General features: G+C 38.1%; 1 protein-coding gene across 2 annotated transcripts in view; it reads right to left on the reverse strand.

The window, feature by feature from the left end:
• Nucleotides 1–32: 32 nt before the first annotated feature.
• LOC135081134 (probable cytochrome P450 49a1) overlaps nt 33–19,676 on the reverse strand; it is a 30,579-nt gene continuing 10,935 nt past the window's right edge. For both annotated transcript variants that reach the window (XM_063975876.1, XM_063975875.1), the window contains exons 4-13: nt 11,838–12,003; nt 9,540–9,629; nt 9,127–9,243; nt 8,970–9,046; nt 8,413–8,608; nt 7,594–7,738; nt 6,864–7,027; nt 6,516–6,594; nt 6,056–6,259; nt 33–4,089 (exon numbers count right to left, since the gene is read on the reverse strand). In XM_063975876.1, the coding sequence (XP_063831946.1) occupies nt 3,982–4,089; nt 6,056–6,259; nt 6,516–6,594; nt 6,864–7,027; nt 7,594–7,738; nt 8,413–8,608; nt 8,970–9,046; nt 9,127–9,243; nt 9,540–9,629; nt 11,838–12,003 (1,346 nt within the window). In that variant the 3' untranslated portion in view covers nt 33–3,981. The remainder of the gene's footprint in view (nt 4,090–6,055; nt 6,260–6,515; nt 6,595–6,863; nt 7,028–7,593; nt 7,739–8,412; nt 8,609–8,969; nt 9,047–9,126; nt 9,244–9,539; nt 9,630–11,837; nt 12,004–19,676) is intronic.

The raw sequence follows: 19,676 nt of genomic DNA on the forward strand, positions 1-19,676 counted from the left end.
ATAAAAATCACCTTTATAAAATACACCATATTTAATTCACACAAGTAAAAATATTTCTTAAATAATTTTACACAGAAATATTTTACTTATTCATTAAAATAAAGATAGGTACGTCTGCAGTTCTTGTCTCAAAATATGATATCTTGTACAAAGACTGTATTAACGCTATTTTTACATTATTATTGAAATATGTAGTTACAGTAAAATTATTTTTAGTAACTAATTAGGTACAAGTTGAAAAACTGTAAATATATTAAATCAGATACTTTTAGAAAACTTATATTTCTGTACCCCCAGTGAAAAGGGAGCTAAGTCGAAAATGGTGATTTTTGGGAAATCGCATTTGAAGTTAAAAAAAATCCTGCTTCGTCGCTATTAGAGATAACTGGGTGAAATATTTTTTAGGTGAAAGGTAATATTAGATATGATTAGGCAGTGTGCCAGTTTGGGAAATATAGCATGTGGTTTTTTCGTAATTAAATAAAAACCTAGTTATATCACCATGCACGACAACTTTACATTCGTGTAAAGTGATATAATGGGACATAAATCATTTTACACCACACTGAAATGACCACTCGCTAACAAGTGTAAAGTGATACATTTTACGCCATTTCTGTTGATATTTTTTTGTTTCTTCAATTTTAGAAAAAGTTGTAAAACAAACATAAGTAATTACACTATGAGGAATCATTATTTCAGGTCATTTAGGGTAAATAGTCCAAAAAACATTACTTATATCAATAAACACCAATTTTGTGGTGAGAAATAAAAGTGTAAACTGATCTAACTTACATAATAGCGATCTAAGTATCCTAATAATTTTGTGTAAAGTGATATAAGTGGCGACTGTAAAGGAATAAGGCTAGAATTTGAGACTGAATTCTAATTATTTACTCCTTAAATGTTTATTCTGATCTGAAACTACTATTTTATTAATTATTACACCATATACCATGAATGATATCGGCCTAAATCACATACATTATCTCCTATTTTAAAGTAAGTATAGCTGAAGCAATTGTGTAGTAAAGACCAGAAACAACAATGGTTTCACATCAACTAATTAGACAGGAGACAGAGAAAAGTTTGTTTTCTACAATTACCCTAATAAGAATCAAACCCTGGACCAGAGATGGTGATGTCAAGCAATATTGATTGCCTTTTGGCTACAGAAGGATAATATAAAAGTAAAGTCATAAAATGCATTTGTTTTCAACAAAGAGGCTTTTAAAAAGCCCTTTAACACGTCCTAGTATAACTTGAACCCTACAATTATTTTGGGACATAAATTTAGCCACCCTTGTCAGCCTATTCTTAAATCATAAATAACTTGAAAATATCGAACTGCCTACGGCGGGAATCTTCTTAAATCAATAGAGACATGAATTAACAAGACATGTTATACTTGCGAACTAAGCAGATAAAGTCCAGCAACACATGCCATTTACATAATTATTTACTTTATACATAGTATCCATTCATAAGGACTTTCGTAGTTAGTTTTTCAGGGCAATCGAATATTGCACTTAGCCTCTTGATTAGACCATTGTGCGCTATTTGTAGTTTATCTTCCTATTCCAACCGCTCCAGATCCCTCCAGGTAGCAGCAGCCTATCTAGGTCGCTACAGGCCTTCTGCAGCAACCCTGGTGATTGGAGAATTTGAGCCTGTTGATTGCTACGCTTGTGCACTCCTTGTGCACGTGCTGCGGTTTTTCTTCTGCCTCCATGCATCTTCTGCACAGTAGACTGTCTGTAACAGCTATATTGTGTAGGTGTTTGTTTAACATACCTGTTATTACACTTAGGACCTTGCGGATGTTGTCCATGTTTAGTTTTATGAGGCTGCGGGAAAACTTTTTCGATATATCTGCATCTTTTGTTTGCCTGCATCTTTCACAATCTTTCCATTCTGTGAGGTGTTATTTTTCTATTTTGGAGCGCAGCCAGGTCTTGATCTGTGCTTATGGTATCGGCATTATAATTGTTCCGGACCAAATACCGTCCTGTACGATCCCCTTCTGGCCAGTTCATCTGCTGCGTCGTTGCTCAAGGAGTTACTGTGCCCTTTGATCCACTTCAGGAGTGCAGGGTAACGCCATTTGCGTCTGCAATAACTTAGAAGCGCGTCATGGCATTCCAATATAAGTATTATAATGTAGTATATTAAGTTGCTTTGTATTGCTTGCACTATCTGAGATTATTTTTATATTCAGACCTCGGATATCTATGGTTGCAATCGCCTGTGCTGCTCTGATTGCATTCTGCTTGGAAAATTGTATTGTGTGTATCTAGTGTTGTAGATATTCTTAGTATATTTAGGTAATTCGAGAAGACACCAGCTCCCGTACCTTTTTGGGTTTTGGAGCCGTCAGTGTATATCCTAACTTCATTGATTCCAGAGCAATCTTGCGTTTCCGTTGTAAGCTGGATATTATATCTCCAGTCGAAGATGTGAACACAGGGAATTCTGTCGATGGGTGCCTCGGTGAGAGGTATTTCTTTTATTAGGGTTTTGTGCAGGATCGTGGAATGTCCTGTCTCCTTGTTTTGCTTTTATATGCCGTTCTTACCTTTAAGTCTTAGGGCGGCTGCTTGCGCTTCCTCCTGAATAAAGAGGTCTAAAGATCTAAGATTCAGAAGGTACTCAAGTGATGTCGATGGAGTGGTTCTCATACAACTAGTGCCCGCTATGCTTACTAGGCGTTGCAGGTTTTGGAGTTTTGATCTTGCTGTGGATAGTTGTGTTCTGTGCCACCACACAAGTGATCCATAATAATATGTGTAAGAGGGCCATACAATGAGTCTCTTGCACTGATGGAATGCTATACAGGCCATTTTTATTTTGTTCTCGACATGACTCGCCCAGTTCAATTTGTTGTCAAAGGTGATGAGTTTTGTTTATAAAGATTTCTGTTAGTTGGAGCTCTTGTAAATTCGATAATGCACTTATTAAGTACTTTTATTGACAACGTTAGGCACTATGAATTCAATTATATGTTTTACTAGTAGATTTATTAAAACTATTAACTAAAGTTCTTTGATTTATAAACTACGACATTATTTTTTCCTTTAATCTGACGTTTGGGCTAAGTTGTATCATTTTACACCAAATAATTAACCAAATTATTAGTTGCGATTTTCAAATGTTTTTGATCTAAGTAACTTACAACATTTTACACGTCATCTTATATTGTTAATCACAAATTCAATCTGCACAACTTCAATCGTGTAAAAAGTAGTAACACGAGTCATACCTCTTGACACAACAAAAAAGTGAAAGAAGCCTCCGGTACACTTTGTTAAAAGTAGACATGTATCAATATACACGAAAGAAAAGTTCACAAAGCCTTACTTGTATCATTTGGCACAAAATTATTTTCTTTTCTATACGTCGTAGAAACATACCGATTAGATACAAAAATAGCTAATTTTTCAGAGATTCACATTATGTTATAAAGTCGATTTTGATCTAAGTCGAGTTAGATCCCTTTTCACTGGGGGTACAGATTTCAACTAATTAATTAATTATACTAAAGTACAATGGTAGAGGCATAGATTCAAAAACAAATAGTAAAATAAAAACTAACTCCTTAATCGGAAATCAGTGAATTTTCCCAAAAAAACACAAGATTTTCACACGTTAAATTTTTTGTAATTAAAATTTAACAACATCTCATTTTAAGAAAAAAAAAATATTAACCAAGTCACTGAACTCGGTAATTTAACACCACTCTGGCACTACGAAATCATTCATGTCTGTGATGTACATTATATTTTATAGGTACCTACGACCATACATCGGAATAGATAGATAAGTAAATATTAAATAATGTAGAGCTTTTATAGTAAAACATCCCCCATCGGGATTCAAACCCGCGACTAAGCTACAAAGAGCTTTAAATAATTATGAAAACACAAACCCTCTACCTATTCTGACCTGCGGTCATAATATTGTTAAAGTTATGAGTAATTAATTTTATCGTTCAATCAGCTTCAACCGTATCGGGCCGTTGGGTGTGTACATGGGGTGAATGTGGTACTCCAGAGGCTCGTGGTGGTACTCCATCTTGAAGGCTTGCACCATCTGCAGACAAGAAACAGAATTACAAATTATTATGGCAATATAATGAAGAAGGGGGAGGCCTTTGTCCAGCAGTGAACGTCTTTCGGCTGAAACGAACGAACGAACGAATGAAGAATGAAATAACAATTAGAGCATCAAAGTTTAAGAGTCATTCATAAGGAGCTCGGTATTACTCAGCGTTTGACCGCCGCTGTACATTTGCGCATACTACAATACTTAGACGTTTGCCTCAACTCCATAGGGCAACTGGTCGTACCGGGAACAAGGTACTAGCATCGCGCTACAGGTCATCTATGCGCTGGACTGATCCAGTGAAATCCAAGCGTCTGCCACCAGGAGAGATGGCAGGAGATCGTGCAGAGCTGTAGCCGCCTCTACCATCTACTAAAGAAGACGCCTCAACGTGGTCACCACCGTTCTGGCAAAGAAAGAGGAAAAAGGACAGAGAAGAAGACCCTTACCTTGCAAATAATAGTATGTATCTCCAACTCAGCGAAGCGCCTGCCGAGACACATGCGCTTTCCAAACCCGAACGGCAGCGACGCGAAGGCGCTGTGCGTCTGACCAGGCGTCCGCCGCAGCCAGCGCTCCGGTATGAAGTCGGACGCGTGTGAGAAGTGGTATCTTGATTGAAATTATTGGTTGTTGCTGTCAACTACCCTTACCTTACTCTTGTTTCACCATTTTTCAACAGAGAGAGACGTGGACAATACACGAAAAAGAAAGATACTTAGATGGACGGAGTTCCGAACCAATGTGTCCATACTCCAGGAGCTCGGCATCACGCAGCGTTTATCATCTGAACAGTCGTGGACTGATCCAGTGAAATCCGGATGGAAAACCGAGTCTGACTACGCGAAGCAGTCTGCCACCAGGGAAAGTTGGCGGGAGATCGTGCAGAGATGTATCCTCTACCACCTAGTTAAGTAGACTCCTCAACGTGGTCACCACCGTTCTGGCAAAGAAAGAGGAAAAAGGACAGAGAAGAAGACCATTACCTTGCAAATAATAGTATGTATCTCCAACTCAGCGAAGCGCCTGCCGAGACACATGCGCTTTCCAAACCCGAACGGCAGCGACGCGAAGGCGCTGTGCGGCAGACCAGGCGTCCGCCGCAGCCAGCGCTCCGGTATGAAGTCGGACGCATGGGTGAAGTTGTGACTTGATTGAATTAATGGTTGTTGCCATCAACTACCCTTACCTTACGCTTGTAATCCCCATTTTTGTTTACACAACAGAGAGAGACGTGGACAATATATGAATAAGTAAGAAAAAAGAACAAGAGTTCAGAACCAATGTGTCCATACTCCAGAAGCTAGCCATCACGCAGCATTTGTCAGCTGCAGAATAGACTGATCCAGTGAAATCCGGAGAAATGGCGGGAGATCGTGCAAAGCTGTATCCGCCTCTACCGTCTACTTTAGTAGACGCCTCGACGTTATCACCACCGTTCTGGCAAAGAAAGAGAAAAAAGGACAGAGAAGAAGACTCTTATCTTGCAAATAATAGTATGTATGTATCTCGAGCTCAGCGAAGTGCCTGCCGAGACACATGCGCTTTCCGAACCCGAACGCGCGTCTGACCAGGCGTCCGCCGCAGCCAGCACTCCGGCATGAAGCTTACCTTACCTTACGCTTGTATTCCCCATTTTTCTTTACGCAACAGAGAGAGACGTGGACAATACACGAAAAAGAAAGATACTTAGATGGACGGAGTTCCAAACCAATGTGTCCATACTCCAGGAGCTCGGCATCACACAGCGTTTATCATCTGAACAGTCATAGACTGATCCACTGAAATCCGGAGTGGGAAACCGAGTCTGACTGCGCGAAGCGTCTGCTACCAGGGAAAGTTGGCGGGAGATCGTGCAGAGATGTATCCTCTACCACCTAGTTAAGTAGACTCCTCAACGTGGTCACCACCGTTCTGGCAAAGAAAGAGGAAAAAGGACAGAGAAGATCATTACCTTGCATATAATAGTATGTATCTCGAGCTCAGCGAAGCGCCTGCCGAGACACATGCGCTTCCCAAACCCGAACGGCAGCGACGCGAAGGCGCTGTGCGTCTGACCAGGCGTCCGCCGCATCCAGCGCTCGGGCATGAAATCGGACGCGCGGGTGAAGTTCTCGTCGCTGTTGCCCATGACGTAGTGTTGGAATATCACTTGGGTCTGGAACGGATGAAAAAGACTTTATATTCTTTCATTTTTAGCTGTCTGTTATATAAAAATATCGCAAAAGGCGGCTAAAGGACAAATTATGTGAGGGGAGGTGGCCCAACCCGTCTGACCAGGGTAGGGGCGTGGACTTTATTTCTCTTTAATTTACCTCGCTCGTTGCAGGCTTGTTTATCTACAATATAAAACTAATGCATACTGTTAACTAATATGTAAGTATCAGGATAATAACTAGGTATCAAATACTTACGCCTTTTGGTATGTTGTAGCCACAAATAACTGTATCTTTGGTGAGTTGCCGACCATTTCCAATTACAACTGGATACATTCTGAAATTAAGAGTAGTTTTAAACTTTACATGACTACATTGTGAAATTTTTAAGATTGATAGAGATTATGTAGAGAGAGAAAGATAAATTATATAGATGCTGTAGTTACGATGTTTATCACATAAGCAGCGCCTAAAAATCATTGCCAAAGACACCCTCAAGATCGAGTGTGTCTTGCTCGATCAACATTCATACTTCAATCTTTATTTCTAGAACCTTTGATTTTGCTTGGGTCTATGGTGAAGGAAGTTGGTTTATTTATTATCTACCTTAAAACCTCTTTAACACAAGCCTTCAGGTAAGGCATCTGGTTAATGTCTCCAGGTTTCATGGGCCTGCCCTGCAGAGCCTTGGTGACTTCCTCGTGGATTCTGTCCTGGACTTCCGGCCTTAATGCCAGCTGGTATAACGTTGAAGCCACCGCATTGGATGTCTGGAAATGAAAAATTGATTGTTATTAAAATTGTTGAACAATTGAATTATTTAAAAACAATAAATGAGGTAAGTAAACTAATTTTTTTTCAGTCTCAATGAAATGAACTAAGTTTAATTCTAGCTGGTTTTATGGGTAGGTACCTCAATAAAGTTTTTTTTCTGTATCGATTCTTGAACCTACAATAAAAACTAGTTTTTACCAGTAACTAAACTATGTATGTAATTATGTAGAAATATATTTTCTAGGTCTTAACAAAAGTCCAGCGCAAGTAACATTGACTATGAAAACTTCTACAGGCGCGTATATCAAGCAACTAATCCTAATAACTTCCCTTATACTTGAATCATTGGACATTATTATTGGTCTCTAACTATAAGAAGTAACTTGTATGTTCGTGTTATAAGAACCTTCAACTTTCAAGTAAGTAAGATACAACACTTCTAATCAATCCCTAATTTTTAAGTGACCCCTATGACAACAAAATTCCTGTTATGTGTTACCATAGGGGCCACTTAAAAAAAATTAGGGATTGATGGTGAAAACGGGCATTAGTGTGTCATTACCGTGTCAATTCCCACAAGGAACATGTCGAGAGCAGCCACGGCAGCCACCTTGGGCCCGGCGGCCGCGACCAGATCCTGCAGTAGCGACTTGTTGGTGGCGGTCTTCAGCTCCTCCAGCGCCCTCTCCACGTGTCTCAGAGTTACACTGGAAAAGAAGATGCAAATGCTGCTTAAACCATTGTATCTTCTTTGTATTAAGCGTTAGGGCACACTTAAAATCTGCAACTGTGCGACACCTCGCGGCATGTTGCAGAGTGAATACCGTTTGGTGATACGCACATTTCTTGATTTTCTTGATGTCGTTTTATGACGATGAATAAAACATTTCATTTTCATTTTTCGAATAGCTATTTAAGACCTTGGTTTCTGAAATTACTCTAAAAGACTAGTGTGAAATTTGTTCTAGGTACGGTGTCCATCAGTATAAACTCTCAGTGGATTTGACAGTGGCAGAAGTTAACAAAGCTACTTTTCTTATAGATCTACAACAATCTCAATCTGAATGTTTTATTTACTGAAATGATTGTTAGAATGTTGAACTATTCTGATAGAAGCATCTGAATGAGCCATTGTCATTAAGCATAAATTACATTAGCAAACATTTAAACACAATCCCATAGAGGAGAAGAAGAAGAAGCACTAACGTAAACTATAAACCGACCGACGATCTGGTGAAGGTCGCGGGAGGTGCCTGGATGCGGGCGGCGCAGGACCGGTCTTTGTGGAAATCCTTGGGGGAGGCCTTTGTCCAGCAATGGACGTCTTTCGGCTTAAACGAACGAACGAACGAAACGATAAACACCTATAGTCAAAAATTACCTGAGGATGGTGTCCAAAGCAGCGATGTATCTCCTAAACATAGCAGTGGGGTATATCCTCCACCACGGGGCTCTTAGCTCCAGCTCTCCCACGCACAGAAAGAACGTGTTGACAGCATCTATTAACTGCTGACTCTCCGAGCCAGAACGAGCTTCGAAGCAGCCTAGTCTTGTGTCAAGAGCTATTAAGCTTAGAGCTGAAATAATAAAATGGTGTTTTTTTATTATTTAGGGACCTGGGACAGCCATGAAAGTTTCATTTTGGATCTAATTCAAAAGAGTCTCTAATTCAAGAGAGAGACAAGGGGAGAGTGATTCAGCTTTTGAAGAATTATGGTTTTAATACACTGGTTGGCTACTTGATTTGCCTAATAACTCTAGAAGCAAGATAAGATAGAAAACATGTTTATTCAGTATCACACATACATAGTTTACAACAATTTAGAGTAGTATACACTGATACTGAAAAGATAAATTCAAATCGCGTGAAAACCAATAGCTTTAACTACGTTAACTCAGTTAAATAATGGTTTGTCAGAAGTAACAACGACTACTTACACTCTAGAGACCATTTGTGAATTTCATTCAAAAAGTCGTCTGGAGTTTCCAAATTTTTGTTTCTAATTTTTCGTACTCTGAAACGTAAACGTCAAATATGAAGAAAGGAAATAACTCCAAATACTTTATAAATAAAAGTTTTAAATCGAAGATATACCTATCGATAAAGGCATCTGCCACCTGTGCCACAGGTTCTGTGTACTGTGCTGCAGCCACTGTGCTCAGCGCCACTCGGGACACTTTAGTTCTGAAAGCTGACCAGGAGTCACCATGTCTGGAATTTGAAACAATTCATCGGTTTTGTCATCATTTATATTATTCACTAGCGGCCGCCCGCGACTTCGTACGCGTGTATCCCGTTTTATCACCTTAGTGGTTGAATTTTGCAAAATCGCGTCTCAGTGAGCACCTACGTTCTAAAAGGAACCCCCATGCAAAATTTGAGACTCCTAGCACTTGTAGTTTCTGAGATTTTGTGAAGAGTGAGTGAGTCAGTCAGTCAGTCAATCAGTGACCTAGTTCGCTTTTATAAATTAATATTGATTAGATATATTATTGTTCAAAACTTACACCGCTATAACGCCTGCGCAATTCTCTTCGGCACCAAAGAAATCTTTCCTCAAGACGTGTTTGTAGTAGTTCAGAGACGGCATTGATGGTCTGCAAGTTAAAATTGTTTTCAGTCAACTGTTTTACTAACAAAGAACAAAACGCATCTATTTTGTTAAGAAAAAGATCAATAATTATTAATTCTAGCTACAAAGTTGAAGAAATATGTAAATTAAATAATCTTTTAAGTAAAAACTTCCAGATGGGGCCATACGAAACTGAAACTTCGCAAATTACTAAAACTCACTCGTAAACCTTTGCCTTTGGAGCAGAAAAGTTCTCGAGTGGCGACCATTTAATAGAAAACGTAGTACAGACTTACTCGGCGGACCGACGATTTGGTTTAGGTAGCGAAGTTTAAAAGTTTCGGGCAGCCTCAGACCGGTCGTAATGGAAATCCTTAAAGAGGTCTTTGTCCAGCAGTGGACGTCTTACGGTTTTTTTTGTCTTCAGCACTTTTGCGATTTTGGTTAAAGTATTTATTTATTTATTTATACTTCAATGCCAAAAATATTAACATTAGGCGTACTTAATGTCATAAGGCAATCTCATCCAGTTTACCTTCGGGTTATGCAGAAAAATTAGTTACCTATAAAGTACCTAATAATGTGCTCACAGTTTATTGAACTTCGAAAATTCTGAGCTCAAAGGGCGTCTGGTTGCAGTCTGCTAATGGATACAGTCTGCTACCAAACGTGAAAAAAGAAAGATCCAACAATACGTAGCTTACAAGCTATGTTTTGTTGATCCCCTTGATAGTCCAGTCAATGAATGCCTTAACGACGGTGTAGAGAGAAATCCGTGGAACACAATTTCTGACCTCGGGACTTTATTTAGCCTAGTTAGGTGGTGAACATAGCAAAAGTCCCCGCCCTTAGCCCTTGAGCCGGCGGGGAGAGGGGGGTTTAAAGGTACCACTTTTCGGTTTTTCGCTTAATCCTCGGAAACTATGCGTCCTAGTGACATGACTACTATGAACCAAAAAAAGCTTATTCAATTTGCTACAGGTGAGACAGTCAAGTTTTTCTATATCTTGTATAGTTTTTGCGGCATCTGCTCTAGAAGGTCTGTAAAATTGGAAATTTTATTTTTGTCTTACATGTTCCCATCAGGAGAAAATCGACTAAATCAACATTGAGCAAACACTATAGACATGCGGGAGCATGTTAAGCTTAGTTCCATGGAGGGGACTGCACCGTGCGTATATTTAGACGAACCAATTAGAGCCACTTTTGACTCCTCATCATTCAAAAACTACTGTGCATTAACACTTCAAATTTGGCTCATGTATTGAGACTTGCAAGATATACATCAGCTTCAAATTTCATAAATATACCTCAAACGGTTATTTAGGTATTGACGTTCAAAAATCGATATTTAGAGCACTACTATCTATCTATCACATGTGAAATGTTAAAATTTACTGGTTTTTTATTTGTTCCTTTGTATTTACATAACTACCTTTCTGGATGCCAAATTTGAACCTTCGAGGTCATCTGGAAGTGGTTAGAATTTGGTCTATAGGTCAGACATGTAGATTTTTGGACGTCAATATCTAAAGAACCGTTTGAGGCATATTTATGAAATTTGAAACTGATGCATATCTTGCAAGTCTCAACACATGAGCCAAATTTGAAGTGTTAATGCACAGTAGTTTTTGAGTGATGAGGAGTCAAAAGTGGCTCAAAGTGATTCGTCTAAATATACGCACGGTGTAGTCCCCTCGCTGGAACTAGGCTTAACATGCTCCTGCATGTCTAGAATGATTGCTCAATGTTGATTTAGTCGATTTTCTCCTGATGGGAACAAGTAAGACAAAAATAAAATTTCCAATATTACAGACCTTCTAGAGCAGATGCCGCAAAAACTATACAATTCATAGAAAAACTTGTCTATCTCATCTGTAGCAAATTGAATATGCTTTTTTTGGTTCAAAGTAGTCATGTCACTAGGTCGCATAGTTTCCGAGGATTAAGCGAAAAACCGAAAAGTGGCACCTTTAAACCCCCCTCTCCCCGCCGGCTCAAGGGCTAAGGGCGGGGACTTGTGCTATGTTCACCTCCTAACTAGTCTAAATAAAGTCCTGAAGTCAGAAATTGTGTTCTACAGTTTTCCATCTATAATGCTTTATTGACTGGACTATGAGTTGATGGACTATTGAGTTGATGGCTATGAATGAGACGATTGGTTGGGATTTAGTTATGTGGTTTATAGGGGTCAATCCGTAAATTGTTGCATGTCATCTCGTGGAATTGTTACCTGTGAGGGGCAGCATCCTCTCCCCTGAAGACTCTCTCCACCTCTCCCGCGTCGAACACAAACAGCATGTCAGGCCGGCCTAACAGGCCAGCTACCTTCACGCACTTGCCGTACTGCTCTCGCAACGATAGGCACACCTTATCAATGTGTTCTACGGAGTAGTTACCTGGAAATTAAAACGGAGACGATTAGATTTACTTTTTAACAGGGTTCGAAAGGATAATAATTATCAATGATAATTATCACGATAATTATCATGACAATTATCTTGATAATAACACATGGATAATTATCGGTTGATAATAACAAAAAATGCACTCGTGAAAATGAACCGTATTCAAGGTTTTCGAATGTGTATTTCCGCACTTGCGTCTAGTGGTGGGTGTTAATCAACATAGATAGTTACAAAACCTATCTATTTAGCTCCACAATGATCACTAGTTATCTAGCGTCAAAATATTTATTTATTTTCCAAGTTTTATGCGACTAGCGATGGATAACTTGACAACAATCAGCAACTAAAAACATAAAGCAACATTCGCAATCAGAATTTCTTATGAAACAATATGACAAATGTATCTTATACTGTTGATAATTATCATGAAGCGTAATTATCTTGATAATTTCGAACCCTCCTTTTTAAAGGCGGTGTTTTAGCGTTATTTTTTTATCAGGGTCCAAAAACAATGAAATTTACTTTAAAATGGTATACGCTCGTTAAACTGTTTGATCTGATCATGTCTACAACTTGCAAAAGTCAACTTGGTCTTGGTAACTGAAAGAAATCATCATTATCATTTCAGCCATAGGACGTCCACTGCTGAATATAGGCCTCCCCCAATGCTTTCCATGTTGATCGATTGGTAGCAGCCTGCGTCCAGCGCTTCCCTACTACCTTTACGATGTCGTCGGTCCACCTTGTAGGTGGACTGAAAGAAATGCGCTATCCAAACTCTAACCCACAACGTAAGTCGCTTTTGGGTTGTATTTAGCCCGCATTGGGCAAATGACAATATATGTGTGCTTTACTGCATAGTAAAAAAAAATTATACAATATCATTGGGCGTAATCTGACCCGGTTTTCTTTTTTATCTTGATGTGCCTAAACCTCATACGATTTATCATTTACAATGTGGCTTACAAAGTACCTTAGCGGTTTTAAAACAAACGTCACCAGGGATTCTTCATCGCAATCGGTATAACTTGCAGTAAGGCCTACGCTTTCGATACTGACGCCCGTATTCACAAACATTACTATGAGGTCTGCCAGTGCACGTAAACGCACAGGGTGACCAATCACAGAGCTCTATTCGACGCTGTGCGTTCAATTTGCTGCTTCACTTAAGCAAACATCATTTGTGAATACGGGCGTAAATTTAATTAAAACTAAATAGGCAAAGAATTTTCGAAACCGGCGCCTACTCAAATGCCTCTGGGCTCTGCCTATCTTGCCATCTCGAAGGTAGAGACGGTACATCAAGCTAAACACTGTGGCATCTTACGTAGTGGTAATAAGGCATAATTTGGAACGAAAATGTATAGTCTAATGTGCTGTTTGCACTAGGCCGCTTTCATCGGTCACGACACGACACCATGATCTTTCCTATGAAAGTGAGAGGTAGTTTGTGGTCCCTTGATGAGGGATTAGGGTTATAATGCTGTAGTTATAGTCAGAGTATCAAAACACATAGGCTGTTAAACACATTACCACTCCTTTGCGTCGCGCAATCGGGTAAATAGGTATCAAATAAGTAGAACTTTCTACTGAAACTGTGAACCTTCACAGGAAGATTTTTTGACAGTACTAATCTCGTTTCAAAAAAAGGTCATCAATAGATGCCACCCGCATTAAGTAGTGACTTCGACTGAGCATCAATAAATGCCTTCCGTACAGAATAGTGTGATGATTTAATTTTCAGTTACACCATTTATAACTCGAGAACGACTGGATCGATTTCAATGATCTCCGATTTGTTAGATTAAGATTTTCGCAATCCGGATCTTACTTTTCATTTCTAAATTCCAAAATCGCTTACGCAATAATGATATTAGATGGTTGAATGTCACGCATAACTCAAAAACCAAGATCAAAACAGCTTGCAAAAGCTTTACATTCTTATCATAAAGCAACAAGGTACAAAGTCCTTTGAATCTGTAATCTGAGCTTCTATTTCAAAATGAAAGGCATCGCATATTTTGCTGATTTTTTGTGACCTTACATCATCACAAATAGTATCACAGGTGAAATACGATTTTAATGATTAAAATAATTATAAGTAATATAAATATTAAATGTAGTTAATAATTGAACTACTACAATATTTACTAGTACAACAACATTAATAAAATAAATTGTTTCGCTCTTACTGATTTCTTGTTTATTTGCTATCCAATGCAAGCATACTAAAAATTTCAATTCCAATTTTTTGTAGTAACTTATTACAAAACAATCTAACTTTTCTTTGCAACTTATTTTATTGTATCTTAATTCGTGTTCTTGCTGGTTGTCCTAACAAATAAAATAAAAATAAATAAAGGGTAGACTTAGGCTGAGTTGCAACATCTAACTTTAACAGTAAATATAACGTTAACCGGTGTTTTTTGTATGGAGTTTGACAGACTTTTGACGTTTGTCAGTTAGAGTAAGATGGTGTAATCTACCCTTAGATTTCAATCTATGAATCAAGATTTAACATAGTTTTTGCCAGAAAAGACAGAAGCCAAGGTAATTCAACGGAAATTGCTTATGCACACAGCAAGCTTTCCCTACGTCAATGTCATCATGCAGCTGCAGCATAGAGTCATTATGGCAGTCATTTCCTTCAAAAAATCTTTTCTAACTCATCGCATAGTTTGTGGCTTTCTGTCTTTTTATCTTAGGAGTCTACAAATAAAATATGTACTCTATTTGATACTTTTAAACTATTTTAAACCTCAGATATTTTTCACGTTCAGCTAATGAGTGATAATGAACACAAAGTTATGACACGGCGCCTATTTTGACTATTCGCTGTTTGGTAATTTTGCGACAATACATCATACTCTCAAAATTGTAGAACTACATTGTGTCGAAAATTTTGCTCGTCTTTTAGGACTCTTGCACCCCGTTACTATGACGTCGACGTTATAGACGTTGTTTTTAAAGTATTTCATAGTGTTTGTATCCGTATCGTAAGTGCTGTTAAACTGACGTTATAATACGGCACTGTAAGTAGGTACTAGTACTATTACTATGCTCTTACTTAATTGAGCGTCAGTCATGTTAGTTTAAAAAAATATCTGCGTCAGAACATCGTGATACTCGTATGGCATGGTGTTCACTTGAACGTGTTAATTGGGGCGAATTTAGACCAAAAAATAGCCTACGACGTTACTATAACTAAATTACCCCCAATACAAGCAGACCCAGTTTTCGGCGTTGCGTGTGTTTACTCGGGCGATGCGCGCACGCAACACGTTTCCTAGTGACGTAACGCTGCAGCGGCGGTGCATGCGGTGACAATGTCGGAAGAAAATGTCGGACATTTTCTTTCTTTTTAATTTGATTTGGGACGTGTCGGACGTCTTTAATGTAAAGTGTGACGGCTGGGCATTAGAACACGAAAAGGAGCAAATATTACAAATATGTTTTTCCGTCAGGAAACGATTTATCAACACATAAGAAGTTGCGAATAAGGCTTGCGAAATCGTATAAAGGATTGTTAAGCTTATTCTAATTTTACAGCGTTCACATACTAGCTCTATTATTACTTACTCTCTATGAATGCATTTTATGAGTTCTAATCTTAAGGCTAAGTTAAGTACTTTCAGTTTTTTTTAACCATAACCTAAATTTTAAGACTTGAAAATGATGGTCACCCTGCAAACCACTACATACTTGCAGTTCGTTAGGAAATCGATCAAATGGGTTTCCTACAGGCGTGTTTCCTTTTAAATGATAGTTTTGCTAATTGACTACGATACAACGAGTACCTATTAACGATAATAATATCGTGCAAATTAATAACATAAACACTGGCTTTTAGCTATACGTAATATAATGCCGAAATAAGCCTGTTTATTTATTACTTCAAGCCGCAGCACAGCCGAACGCACAGCGTTGAATAAAGCCTCAAATCAAATCAAATCAAATCATTTATTTTGCGAAAATGGGTTTACATCAGTAGGTGTTACAATTTTTCAAGTAGGTATCTCCATCTTCCACCTTTAGGCATGCAAAATTATTACTGTTATTGTCACTTACATTCATTAATAAAATATAATTCACATTTATAATAACTAATGTCAGACAACTCAGGGTCAATAATTACATTAATGTCAATTCAAAAATAATAAAATAAAAATACTCAAATTACATAATGTCTCATTGATAAAGGAAGAATAAAATTTAAAAATTACATACTTATGATAAGGGCATCGGTCCATCAGGTATCAGATACGCTTGGCAAGCCGGCGAGCCTTCAAGGTTATTCGGCCAGTCACCGGTAGTATGACTTCCGCCATTCATAATTTATGTTGAGTTTTTACTGTTAGGAGAGAGTTTTTCGCAATAAATAACTCTTCCCCTTTATCGAATTAATCTTTATTAATATTTAAAGGCTGTATTTTTATCCCCAAAGTGTCTGGCCAGCAGGCGAAATCATCCTTTTACCGCCTCTGTGGTCTAGTGGTAAGACCACCTTCTTCAGACGCAGAGGTCCCGGGTTCGATTCCCTGTGGGGGCAGATTTTTCTATTCGGTTTGGTTGGTGGTAGCCTTGTTCTAAGTCCGCCTGGCTAGCTACCACCATCTTACCTAAGTCTGTCGCCATAACAACAATGTTAACAGCATTGTTGTGTTCCGGCAGTTAAGAGGTAAGATAGCCAGTTCCTCCGTGGTTGAGGATTCCGGGTTAAGCTCGCTTCCACCTTCGGCCTGATCATCCCTTACCATCAGGTGAGATACAGGCCAAGGGCTTCCTCGTTGTGGATAAAAAAAACCTTTTGAATCTGGTAAGAGGATCGTGCTAATGAGTCTAATGACCCGTTGATGATGATGATGATGATGATCGTAATTTGACGGTTAAATGTTTCTTCAATTTAAGTTTAGTCGAGGTTTATGTGTAGTTCTGGAATTGCTTTATGCGCTATAAAATAAATGACACAACTCTAACTATAGTTGGAAAATTTCGAAATACTGTTATTTTAGTGCTTTGTATAACTATTAATCATTAAATGGCTGGCTATTTATGGCTCTAAATAAGTAAATCTAAGTTTATATTTCACTAGTTGACCCGGCGAACTTTGTTCCGCCTTAATGGCAATAAATAAGCAGACTTTTTTTAAAATTTCGAACGGGATAAAAAGTATCCTATGTCCTTCTCCTGGCTCTAAACTACCTCCCTGACAATTTTCAGCTAAATCGGTTCAGCCGTTCTTGAGTTATAAGTGGAGTAACTAACACGACTTTTTTTATATATATAGATTTTAAAGCCCTTCTACTGATTTATTCATGATTGTGACACTAACGACTCTACATAATTTTCGTCTTATCTTCAGTGTTTTTTAATTATTTAACTAATTAGTCATTAAGTTGCTAATTCGTGGCGTCAAATAAATTTTAGTTTTGTGACATTTGAAAGCCCTTCGAAAAATTTCTTCATAATTTTGTCACAAAGACTTTACATTATTCATGATTATGTTAATCCAACTTAATAAATCTTGTGTTCTATTATGGCAACACATGACTATTTCTTAGGCTGAGTTGCACCACCTAACTTTGACCGTAACTTTAAAGCTATCCGGTGTTTTTTTGTATGGAGTTTGACAGATTTGTTTTAGATAGACTTAATCTTGGCCCTTGTAACTTCGTATATTAATGTCTATTACTTAATTCATTGTTCAAATTAAATGGAAGAAACTTTTCATAATATCGTAAGACATTATGACGTACCAACATAATAATAAAATAGTCACATAATACGACTACCTACATAGTCGTAACATCTCAATTAAGGCCATAAATTGCTATTTCATGTGCAAAACACTAAGATAACCTTGCATGATTAATATGCAACATCATTTTTCAAAACCACGGCACTGAAAAGATTTGTAAGAGCAATCTGACAACTCAAGGTTTTTGGCATCTAAGGCCGGGTTGCACAATCTTACTTTAACTTTGACAAACGTCAAAAATCTGTCAAACTCCATACAAAAAACACCGGTTATCGTTATAGTTACGGTCAAAGTTAGGTGGTGCAACTCAGCCTTAAACTTGATGGTCGTCCAATTCATGATCACATCATCTCAATTTAACAATGGCTAAGAAAAACACTTGTGTTACTCCACGATACGTTTTGCATACGAATTTAAATTTGGGCAATGTGACCCATGGACAAGTGACCAGCGGCGGGCATTCTTTGAATCGAAATTATTAATTTTATATAGTTTATTTTATTTTTATAGACTTATGTATAGGTAAAATATTTAAACAAGCCCACCCACTACTCTCAATTGTCTCTCTCTCCCTATAACGCCTCAATCATTATGAATGAGTTGTAAAACAGGTAGGTAATTAAATTCGTTGACGATTGATTGATATTGACAATCAAAAAATTTCACCAGAATAACATATGAAGTGAAAACTAAGTTCAATATTGTGGCATTTCTTTACTTCTGTGTAGAAGCAAGATGTTAGTACAAACAGATAACTTTAGTGCAAGCATCGTTAATATGCAGGTTCAGAGCAATTTCTCGCAAATTCAGTATTAATTTCTCAAAATACTTAGCACCCAATCTTTAACATAATAAACTCTACAATAATTTACTGACACCGGTATTCACAAACGATGCTTGCTTAAGTGAAGCAGCAAATCGAACGCACAGCGTTGAATAGAGCTCTGTGATTGGTTTGTGTGTTGTTACCCTGTGCGTCCACGCGCACTGTGAGACCTCATAGTAATGTTTGTAAATACGGGCGTGAGCAGTTTTCTTCACCGCATCTTATAAACTCGCCCTTATGTCCTCGTGCTAGAGTACTTTCGTAACCAGGAGATGGCATCAAACGAATTAGTATGCGCTGGTTGTACAGAGATAGGTCTGCGGATAAAAATGTACTAACGATCGACGTTGTAGCATTTGTAGTTCTAATAGAGACGCGACCTGTAATTAAAGTAACTACGAGGCTTACCCCCGTATTTACAAACGATACTTGCTTAAGGCGTTTAGAGTCCTCAATCCGCGTCAAATGGACATTTTGTAAAGCCTACTCCTCTTTTACTGCTGGACAGAAATAGTTGAAAAAAATATATGTTATACAACAGTTCAAGGACTACATTTGTGACGTTTCATCAATTCAAGTTTAAAATAATAGGCAGTAATGTCATGAAAAAAGAGCTTCTATTCTGTATCTACCTATGCCCGTGTAATTTTGATCGGTATCAAATCGGAGTTTTCGTGCGAGGTGCGCGGGTGTTTCGCGCGACGTGAAGGTCAAACGCCCAAGGTCATTGAGGACTCTAATCGCCTTAAGTGAAGCAGCAAATCGAACGCACAGCGTTGAATAGAGCTCTGTAATTGGTTCGTGTGTCACCCTGTACGTCCACGCGCACTGTGTAGCTGTGAGACCTCAGAGTAATGTTTGTGAATACGGGTGTTAGCTTGGTATTATGAAAATAAATGAAACTTGATTATTGTGACTAATATTATATTCAAAGTTATAACCAATCTCAAAATGTAAAAAAAGTTTGAGTGGAGATTTTTGAGACTAAAAATAATTTAAAATGCAAAAATCCAAATAAAGATTTGTTATAATACGGTTCATTATAAACTTTCACATAAAGAAACCACCAAAATTATACGA

This window comes from Ostrinia nubilalis, chromosome 19, assembly GCF_963855985.1.
Source record: "Ostrinia nubilalis chromosome 19, ilOstNubi1.1, whole genome shotgun sequence".
In the NCBI taxonomy this organism is placed as follows: Eukaryota; Metazoa; Arthropoda; class Insecta; order Lepidoptera; family Crambidae; genus Ostrinia; species Ostrinia nubilalis.